At 38.8% G+C, this 10,976-nt stretch overlaps 1 protein-coding gene across 2 annotated transcripts in view; it reads left to right on the top strand.

The window, feature by feature from the left end:
• The window catches only part of slit3 (slit homolog 3 (Drosophila)), a 261,454-nt gene that overhangs the window by 236,640 nt on the left and 13,838 nt on the right, over window positions 1-10,976 (top strand). For both annotated transcript variants that reach the window (XM_044364021.1, XM_044364022.1), the window contains 4 exons: window positions 946-1,039; window positions 2,179-2,316; window positions 3,527-3,767; window positions 5,592-5,722. In XM_044364021.1, the coding sequence (XP_044219956.1) occupies window positions 946-1,039; window positions 2,179-2,316; window positions 3,527-3,767; window positions 5,592-5,722 (604 nt within the window). The remainder of the gene's footprint in view (window positions 1-945; window positions 1,040-2,178; window positions 2,317-3,526; window positions 3,768-5,591; window positions 5,723-10,976) is intronic.

Here is a 10,976-nt window from a genome sequence, read left to right as displayed (position 1 = left end):
TGGTTGGTAATATGTTGAGTTGCTTTATGGCACGAGCCAGATAGAGGGCACTGACCTTCCATTACATCTGAGCCGCAGTAAGACTTTGTAAGTGTTTGGCAGTGGGGAAAAATTAAAGGCCAGTTGGTAAATCACTCGCAGCATGTTTATCCTCTTCAGTAATCATCTCAACGTTTCAACGATTGTAATTATACCAAAGTATCACAGTTAATTTCTCAATGACAAATTAATGTTGGCATCTTTAACTAAGTGTCCAAAGTGTGAAACAGCCTGCCCAGGAGGCACTCAGTATAGATTAGGCAACCTCAGTTTACTTTCATAGTACATTCTTTTAAACATTTGCTGCAGATTTAAGAATTTCAGATGTCATTTCCAGCAGATTCAGGAATGTACTGCAGTTCAGAATAACATGCATCTAAAAATGACTTGAGAAAAGGGTAGTGGAGACAGACAGGGTGGGAGTGAGGCAGCAGGATTAGATTAAAGCAGGCAGAGAATGATGGAAATGTGTTTGACCTTTCTCAATCCCTGCTTCCTTCTTATGACCAACTTCAGCTACTGCTTTTACATACACCCTTTTGAGCATGTAAGTGTGTTTGCCTGTGTTTTTAATGGTGTGGGACTTCTACATAAACTAAAGCCTTCGACATTATCTTTTTCCACCCCTTGCTTTCTTTTTTTTCTCTTCTTTCATTTCTGCTCTCATCTGAAGTTGACAGAATACATGTGAAAAGGTTAGACTGGCCGTCTCTTCCTATCTCTTTTCTTCCTCCTTTTTTCTATCTTCTGTCTTTTTGTTACTCTCCTCCCTCGTATCCCGCTGCAAATCTCTTTCTCTTTCACATTTGGTTGGTGTCACAGACATACACCTGGTGATGTAGTCTTACATGGAAATCTTTTTAATCACTCAAAAAATAAATATTCAGTCTCACTGTTTGTCACCAGGCGACCTGTGTGAGGAGGTGATTGACCCTTGTCTCCATGGTTTCGACCCCTGTCAGCACGACTCAAAGTGCGTCCATGTTGGCCGCAGTTACAGGTAAGTGACAGCTTCGCAGGAGGTCAACACTTAAAAGGGTCAGAGGTCACAGGTCACATCATGAAAGTCACAGAAACTGTGAGGTGAAAATGTTAAAAGCTGAAAACAAGAAGAATCAGAGTGATCACTTGTGCCCTGGGATTTGATCTCTTCAGTAGGCAAAAACACAACCAGGCAGACCCACATAAACATATTCGTACACAAAGGCAGACTGAAACACATGAAACATGTAGTCTGTGTGAGGGTTTGTAAAACAGTTCATATGTACCTTTGGGTAATATCATCATCTCCTATAATACTGGCTTAGTTTCATGTACTGTTTGGCAACATATTGCCATTATCTTTGCCCTCATTGCAGTTCGTATTTTTCTGCCTTGTATAAATTGTACTTCTCTTGAGGTGCATTATATTTTTCTTAAGGAATTTACCTAAAGGTTAAAACAAACTGTAGAGAAATTCAACAACCTTTTTCATGAAACATCATATAAATTCTAAAATGTACGTAAATGTATTATAAGGTTCAATCCTGAGAGGCTGATATTTTTGAGGTTACAGTAGTTAATATGTTTGTGGGTCTGTGGAGTAAACTTTCATTGTGATCTGTATACATGCATATTCATGCACAGCAGCCCACACACATTTACTTTATATATAAACAGTATTCTTTATATAATTTAAACATTTCTTTTGACTCTGTAAAATTCACAATTCCTCCTCAAGAACTCCTCAATTACTACCCATCAGATAGAATCACTGGCACCATGTTTTACACTTGGGTCACTGACACTATTAGATTTATAAAAACATAGTCAATTCATAAAAGAGTTTTTATAAATGTGGAGCTTGCAATCAGAATTCCAATCTAAAAAATATATTTTGCATGTATACTTTAAAAGTGCAGCCTTTTCAAAGGTACTTGGCACTCAATGTTCCAACCAAGGTTTGGTGTCCTGCTCGAGAACACTTGCCACTGAAAACACAAGTTGTTTCTACCCACATGAGCTGTAGAAAAGGACTGAACCTGTACCATCTCTGTATAGTAAAAAAAACCACACAGATTCAGTAAAAATCTGTAATCATTAGGCAAGGCCTGTTGCCCATGCACACAGTAATCCCATCCTTTTTCCATGTCACTCTAGGTGTGAGTGTTTACCGGGCTACGTGGGCCAACACTGTGAGCAGGACTACAATGACTGTCTGGAGAATAAGTGTCAACATGGAGCAGAGTGTGTGGACGCTGTCAACGGCTATACCTGCGTCTGTAAAGAGGGTTTCAGGTAAGAGTCATGGAATCATGGACAGAGCAAATTTGAACAGACACAAATACACTTATGGTGCACACACTGCAGGGCCAGATTGGGAGGAGATACAGATGGTGCTTCATAATCAGACACTTGACTGTCTGGACCAGCCCCTCGTCACAAGAAAAATGACAGTACAGGTCTAAATTTCAGGCCGGCAAAAACGACATATAGTTTGCTCCATCTAGCAGCTGTAGTAATTATGACCCAAAGAAGTGATGCAGTTTAGGTGACTTCAATATAGAGTGACTTTATCTTGATTATTTACTTTATTAGGAGGAGATGGGTTGGGTGGATGGCTAGACAGATGTCAAAAAGTAGACTTTGCTGCAGGAGACTACTGTTTGCGCCCCGCCCAAAACCATGAGTGCCACATCTCCAACCAAAAGTCAGGACTTTTTTTTTTTAAACCATAAGGTGATGTTTACTGTTGCCATGACAATGAAGGTTACATAACATTAAGGAAGTAGAAGCCCTGTTTCAAGTGATCATTTAAACCCAAACCATCATCTTTCCCTAAATGTAACCAAGTGGGTTTTTTTTGCCTAAACCTTAACCACAGTATTGTCACACCATAAAACCTAATTATTTTTTAACAGTGATTTGTAATGGTTTTGGAAAGTGGCATATTACAGTCCTATTTTGGAAACAGTCCCCATCCATCCTATAGAGGGCGCCGAAAACACTAGACCTATTCTGTCGTTTCGGTATGAGGACGTGTTGTCTGGACCCATTCTGTGCATGTGTGCGTTTGTGTGTGTGCAGCAGATGCAGCTCCATGTGGTTAATTATAGCAGAGACTGCTGGCGAGGGAGAAACAAATTCATCACAAGGGACACTGAGACAGAGAGAGAGAGAGGAAGTTATAGGTACGCAGGAAACAAAAAGATGAATGAGACAGAAACATGAAGATAGACACTGTATAAGCAAAAAGACGAAATTCAAAGAAAGATTCAGAGATTCAAGAAGATACAGGGGGAAACAAGTAGATATACAGAATCTGTCCTGCTTATAAAACACTTCTATTTCCTTCCAACTTCATAAATGCAATATCCAAATGTAATGTAATCAGAGAAAATACAGAACAAGCTCTAAACAGCTTTAATCAGAGGATACAGACACAACAAATGACCTCATTAAGGATCTATGAATAAGTTATCTTCTGTTTAACCTACTCATCCCTTAGCGGGCTGTTCTGCGAGAACCCTCCACCAATGATCTTGCTGCAGACCAGCCCCTGCGACCAATCAGATTGCCAGAACGGCGCCCAGTGCTTGGTGGTTGCTGGGGAGCCCATCTGTCGCTGCATGCCTGGTTTCTACGGCAACAAATGTGACAAGATGTCCACTGTTCACTTCCTGGGTCGCGATGGGTATGTGGAACTGCCAGGCGCGAAGCTCCGTCCCACCGCACATATTTCATTACAGGTATGGGTGACATTTGACTTCTGCTCACAAAGTTTTGGTTTTCAAGGTGTGTTAACAATCAGTCATCATGCAGGTATTGGAATAAACTTTAAAAATGTGCTCAATATCTTGCTTTCCTTAAGATTAAAAAGTGCTACCTTGTATGGTATGTCGACCATTCAAAGTACAAAAGCCATTTTATGCTGCGCTACATGGAAAACATTTTTGGGCTGCTTGAAATAGAGCTGTGAGCCTTTCAAATCAAGCCTATAGAGTTGCACGACTTAGTGCCGACGAAGCAAAGCAAACATCTGCTACACCCTCTGTTTCCATGGCACACTGAGCACTAGTGCCTGTGTATGCGTGCATGCACGCACACACACATTCACACAGAGCATACATTTTGAACACCTGAAAGTAATAGAGACATATTTTCCTCTTTTTTGAAAATGAGACTGTAAGTGAGCGAAAGAGAAACAAGAAAAGGAGGGCAGTTTAATTGATATTTACCACCTGTTCGGATGTGTGTGAATGTGTGTGTGCGCGCGTGTGCTTCTGCTTTCCTGCCAGGAGCTTTCAATGTCAGTGCCAAGGCTGTTAAAACTCTACCAAGAGGCCCTGACTCAGAGGCAAGAGAGAGAAACTGAAAAAAAGAATGAAAGGGCCCCACACTTCATAAATCACTGTATATTTTTTCTCTTTCTTTAACACTTTTTCTCTCTTTTCTCAGTCTTAATCTATTCTCTCTTCACCCTTTTTCTATATCTCACTCTTTTCTTCCATCCCCCTCCTATCTCTCTCTGTCTGTTGTTCTCTACATCTCTTCCTCCTTTTCTTTAGGTCTGCCTCGCTCTCTTCTTCTCTCCAGCAGCTTGTTAACAGGTGTTGACTTGGCTATGCTCCATTGAAGCCAGAGTGTTAAGTGCTTGGCCCCTTGGCCCCATTTCCACTCGTTAGTTAGTTAGCGCTTAGCAGAGCACGCAAGCAAGTGTGACATGTCAAGTGTGTATGTGTGGGAGGGAGGTGTGAGTGACCTTGTTTAGGAACGTGTGCAGTGGAATTTATATTATTTTCCCTAATTTTCTTACAGTTTTTTAGCAGTGATGGCATGACATAGTATCTAGATTTAGAAGTGTTTTTCTCTTTGACTTAGAGCTACATCAACACTTGAAATCTGAAAGAACTAAAAACTAGCTCAGTGCCAGCTAGGTGCTTTGCCAGGTCTGAGAAACTTTCAGGTAAACAAGCTGTGTAGATTCACACAATACTTGACAACCAACAGTAAGAATGTGGAACACTTACAAACAGTAGTGTGCAAAACATGTCACCAGATTTACAAGCTTTCAAATGCAAGCTGAAAATGTTGGAATGGTAAAAAAAAAAGAGGAAAACTCTCTACTAGTACTGTGTTTGAGTCAAGGTGAATCAGACCAGTATCCAAACCAAGGATACCACTAAAGACTATAAAGAAAGTGTTAAGGCCTCTTGATGTGCGGTAGCAAAACAGAAACTAAGGTTATTTGCAGACAAACTTAACAAATCAACATTAGATCTTAATTAGCTTCAGTAGTATGGATCAGTTTCACTTGCATGATGTAATGCCTGATCTTGAACTACATTAATTTGCAATGCTGCATTTGCCCAACAGCAGTTACCGCTCAGCACTGCATTAAACATGGCTTTGTTCTCAATGAGAAACTACATGTGTGGGACTTTTTTCTGGGTTTTTAATCACCAAGTTAGGGCCATTATTTAGAGCATCTGTCTGTATCTGTGTATGAAACCATGATTTTTGTCTTGTTTTTTTTTTTTACTTTTTAAACTTCTGTTACTCTGTGTCTCCAGGTGGCTACAGATAAAGACAATGGTATTTTATTGTATAAGGAAGATCATGACCCTCTGGCACTGGAGCTGTACCAGGGACACATACGACTCATCTACGACATCGCCAACTATCCACCCACCACTGTATATAGGTATGACACACACACACACACACAGAAAAGTACTTTCTTATTTTCTTAGCTTCCAGATTTGTTTTGCAGAATTCATCATTCAGTATATGCTAAAGTTCGGGTTTAAATATGGTTTTAGTAATTTAATGTAAAAGAAACACACATTCTGTCTTGTAAACCCATTCATGTTTTCATATTTATTTACGCCATATTCTGATATGCAATGGTTTAAGGTGGTTTAGCATAGGCACACACATACACATGCACATGGAAAAACATGCAGAAAACAAAGAATTTAATTACTTTTCGAGTTCAAAAGGGGTTAAGACTTAAAAGATTACAAAAAGCATACATTTTCTCTACTGCCTAGGTATGTTTTAAATTACTTATTTGTATAAATCGAATGAAGCTACTGTATAACTGTACAAGATTCAAGTTTTACAAAGGTTCAAGGTAGGGTTAGGGCACTTAAGAATAGAAAAAGCACACAGTATGTACACACCTACACAAGGTTCCAATTTCAATGAGGTTTTTATATGCTTTATGGACTTTTCAGTGATACTCAAAGTAGGTGCTGATTTGGCCATGCGCACAAATCCACAGACATTTTCTTCCTCCCACACACACACACACACACTCACACAGATCCATATCTGAGCACTTCCCTCTATAAACAAACATGAACTCAGAAAAATTCCTTTGCAATCCTGACCAGACAGTCATGTACCCGAGAAAAACCCAACAAAAGTCTCTCTAGGTAAAACTTCAAACAGTAGAAACAAAAGCCCTCATTCAGTGGGTTAGTCGCTGTAAGCCCTTGGATATTATAATAAAGTCCATTCACATTTTCATAGGAATGGATACTCCATGGTAAACTATGGAAACAGCAATTGTAATCCAGGAAAAGAACATGATAAAGCTTTCAGTAGTTACTTGTAGGACACACCATTTAGGGTTTTACAGACATACTCGAGCATGTGGCTTTACAAACAAACAAAAATGACAAATTCACTAATTAATCAGCATAATTACTAAACATACAGTGCTAAATCTAATGTCCTCTTTAAGCTTTAATTAAAAAAAAAGTCTGTCAAGTCTTTAATAATTGCATTAAGTGGTCATTGTGAAACGTTTTGGGTGATGCAGATGACAATTGAGAATGTTTTAATACACATCCTGTACTATGATGCCAGAAAGGTCATGGACTTTTCTCCACTCAAAGAAGACTACTGTAATAATTCAGAAAATAACAAAAATAAATGACAGAGGATATGTGATAACTGCAAACAGTTATCTTAAGAAATATAGTGAAGTAAATTTAGCTTGAGTTTTTTAAACTTTATTTATGTAGCACTTTTTAAAACACACAATTACAAAGTGCTTCACATATAGGATAAAATACACACATACAAATACAAATATACATACCTACATACATACATACATACATTCATACATACATACATACATACATACATACATATGCCTGATACATAGACAAGAAGTAAGCACATGACCAAGATAATCACAACTGAAGGTGAACAGAGAGTAATTATAAAAAGGCTAACCTATAGAAATTAGTTTTCAGCTGCTTAAAGAAACCACAGAATCAGCAGATCTGATGGAATGGGGAAGGCTGTTCCAAAGTTTAGGAGCAACAACCGTAAAAGCATGGTCACCTCTGGTTCAAAGTTCAAATGTTGGTCAAAAAGGATACCAAGATTTTTAGAGGTGGTCTTGATGTTGCTAGCGAGGGGGCCAATATAGAGACTGACCTCCTTAGTAAAACAATCAAAGCCGATCACAAGGACCTCAGTTTTGTCAGAATTGAGAAATGTTGAATTTATAACAGAAGCTCAAGTCATGATGGGTGGTAAGGTTATTGAGGTACTAGGTTTAACCGAAAAGTAAAGCTGTGTGTCATCTGCATAGTTCATTAGTCTATCAATTAAAACAGCATGATCAATGGTATCAAAGGCAGCAGATAAATCAAATATAACTAAAATGATATATCCACCTTTATCTGCACACATGAGAATGTTGTTAGTTACTTTAAGCAGTGCCATGGTCAAAGTGAAAGGAGGTTTGGAAATGGGCCTGTAGTTAACTAAATCGGTGGTATCTAGAGAGGGTTTTTTGAGGAGAGGGAAGACACAGGCTGTCTTGAAATAGTCAGGTATGTAACCAGAGAAGAGAGATTGATCAACAATAGAGGGAAGGCAGGAGGTATTGACTGGTAGGGCCTCTTTAAGAAATTTGGATGGAATAATATCAGCAGGGCAAGACAATGGATGGATATGAGAAAGTATGTCTAAGAGACCATAGGTGGAAATAGGATTGAACTCAGACAGCAGAACAGGGCAGGTAACTCAAACAGAGTGACGAACACCAAGGTTGAAATTTGACCTGAGCCCATTGATCTTGTCAACAAACAGAATTTAGAATCTTAGCACAGTTGTCAGAGGAGGTGGCCGGGAATCCAGAATGAGCAAGATTCAGAAGTCAGTCGTTATTGTTGTTATTATTAATCAGGCCAGAGAAATATTGTGCTCCAGCTAAGGAGCCATGTTAGAAATTATACATTTGTGACCAGAAACTAAATCAGACACATACAGGGAAGTCAGGCCAAGCGTAAAAAATAAGATCAAGGGTGTGCCCACAGTTATGTGTGGGGCCAGAAACATGTGGCACTAGGTTAAATGATTTTGCAGTGTTTAGGAATTCTGTGGCTAGGGAATTAGAGGAATCATCAGTGTGAATGCTAAAATCAACTACAATAATGATCTTGTCAAATTTGAAAGCAGATTGGAGAAATTAGTTCTAAAATTTGTACAAGATCTAGAGGATCGGTAGATAACAATACAACACACTGGAAAGGTATGAAAAGATCCAGCAGTAAATGGGATACATTTGAAGTGGTTCTTATAAACCACTGCAATGCCCCCATCATGGCCTATGGACATAGGGGCATTCAGAAAGTTATAGTTAGGGGGGCAAAGCTCCACCAGGGGGCAGCAGTGCCCTGATTTGAGTCTAGTCTCAATAAGACATAAGATATCTAAATTATAGGAGGTGACAAAGTCATTTCGAATAAAAGATTTGTTTGACAGTGATCAAGTGTTAAAAAGGGTAAAGAAAACTGGAGAAAGGGACTTGTGAGGCTTAAGCTTGCAAGAGACAGCAATCAAGATCTTAAGCATAGCAGCAGAATGACGGCGAATAAAGCATTTCTTTTGCCTGGGATCGAGAAAAAGGAGGTAACATGAAAAGAAAAGACTGGAGAACTAGGTTTGGTGGGGATACAACAGTGTTCAAATGAACAGATCTGGAGTTAGAAGGGTTAACGAGAAGATGAGAGATAGGACTTGCAGGGCAACGGGTTTTATAACTTTTACAGGAGTGTAAAGTCAGTTCAATGTTTGTTGACAAAAGGTGGAATCCTGTGTGGTTAGGGTGCATACACAATGTGTTTCTGCCTGTATGGAATCCTCATGATCTAAAGGAGCACACAAAACACAGGAAAGAAAAAGAGAATAAGAGAAAAAGAAGGGATTGACCGACTTTATGTTCAAGTAGACAGTGAGAGAAAGAAAGAGAACCCATGTCCATCTTTGTCTGGTACTGATTGGCTACTATTGATTCTGTCTGCTTCTCTGTCTACACTGTCTGTGGCCGGAAGAAAGAGGGAGAGAGATGTGAGAGGGATGAATGATATGATATATGATTCAACACCATGTATTGTCGCGAGGGATACTCAGTTTGTAACACAAGCACAGAAAACATGCACATCATGCAAAACATTCATCAACAACAATAATTAATTACAACAACTATTTTAATAAATACATTAACCTGCAAGACAATTGGCCAAAGGTACCAGTCTCTACACTTTATTTGGTGGGATGTACAAGCAGGATAGTTACATTAGCATAAAGCACTGCATATTGTATTTATGTACTGTAGTACCTTATGTCAAAAAAGGAGATTGGTTTAATGCACAAATCTTCCAGAGTTTCTACAGCGGCAGATGATGGAAGGGGTTAAAGACCAAAACAAAAACATGTTGCCCAGCGTGGAAAGAATAAAACAAAACACCTTAAACTTGAAAAAGCAAAAATGTTAATTGCAATAGGAAACAGCTGTGTTTTGAGGAAATTCAATGTCAGTATTGAGAAACACTAGCACCAACAATACCGTTGGTGCCATCTTGACCACCAAATTAAATTTATAGTATCATATACAAATTGAAACTGCTTTTTGTACCACTTTTCAATGATCAGTGAGTCAGTTTAATAATGCCAACTGCAAATGTAGGGAAGCAGGGAAAGAGAGAGACAGATGTTAGTGTAATTGAGTGAATCAAGCGAAGGTTGGAGGAAAGAAAGGAGACAGAGGTGAAGAGAAGTTAGAAGGAGACGAGGGGGAAGGGAGACCCTTATTGCTTTCTCATTTACACTCGCCTTCTCTCTATATATTTCAATCAGTGATTTTCTCAGCATGTGACGCCTGGCTTTGTGGTTTTAGCTCTGCTCTGTTCTATAGTCTCTGTGGAGGAAGGCAAGGTCACAGAGGAAAGAAGAGGTACTGGTAGTCTACACCCTCTAATGATAACATGCAGCAAGCTCATAACAAATTTGACTTTAGGATTAGGACGTGTCATATTCAGAATCCTGCAAGTAGCTGTGGGAGAAAAAGAATCAAAGCCACAATTTAATGTCAAAGACAAGATTGCCTTTTGCTTCAAACCCTCACTTTATTTACTTTTTATATACAATTTCAGATTTTTTATGACCAAATCATGTAGGCAATGTTTTTGACTTTGCTTATTTAGCAGTATTTCATGTTTTTTCATAATTAGACAAACATATCAGCATCAAGACTTTGAATGCTGGTGACAGTTTCATGCAAAGTGTTAAACTGCGATGTATACTCAAAAATGGACATGGACTGTAGACACACACTTGGTTCTGTTTATACTATATTAGAGGTCTGCATACATGGATGTGTGCACGTTTGTTTGGATTCTTGTGGAAATGCAAAATTTTCATCAACTGGATCTTTGTGCACCCTTGCACTTTTAGAGGTTGAGGAGGAGAGGACAATGGGACAGTTTTTTGTCATGAATTTATGTTGATAAATATTGAACATTTACACATTTTAGAGCATAGTCCAGTAACAGTGATACTGCTAATGTTGTAATATGACAAACTTGACAAATCTGACAAATCTGTATCCTGTCTTCAGTTACCTTTGAAAAACTGATGCATAAAGCAAC

This window comes from Thunnus albacares, chromosome 10, assembly GCF_914725855.1.
Source record: "Thunnus albacares chromosome 10, fThuAlb1.1, whole genome shotgun sequence".
Lineage (NCBI taxonomy): Eukaryota > Metazoa > Chordata > Actinopteri > Scombriformes > Scombridae > Thunnus > Thunnus albacares.
This window is presented reverse-complemented; position numbering and strand designations above follow the sequence as displayed.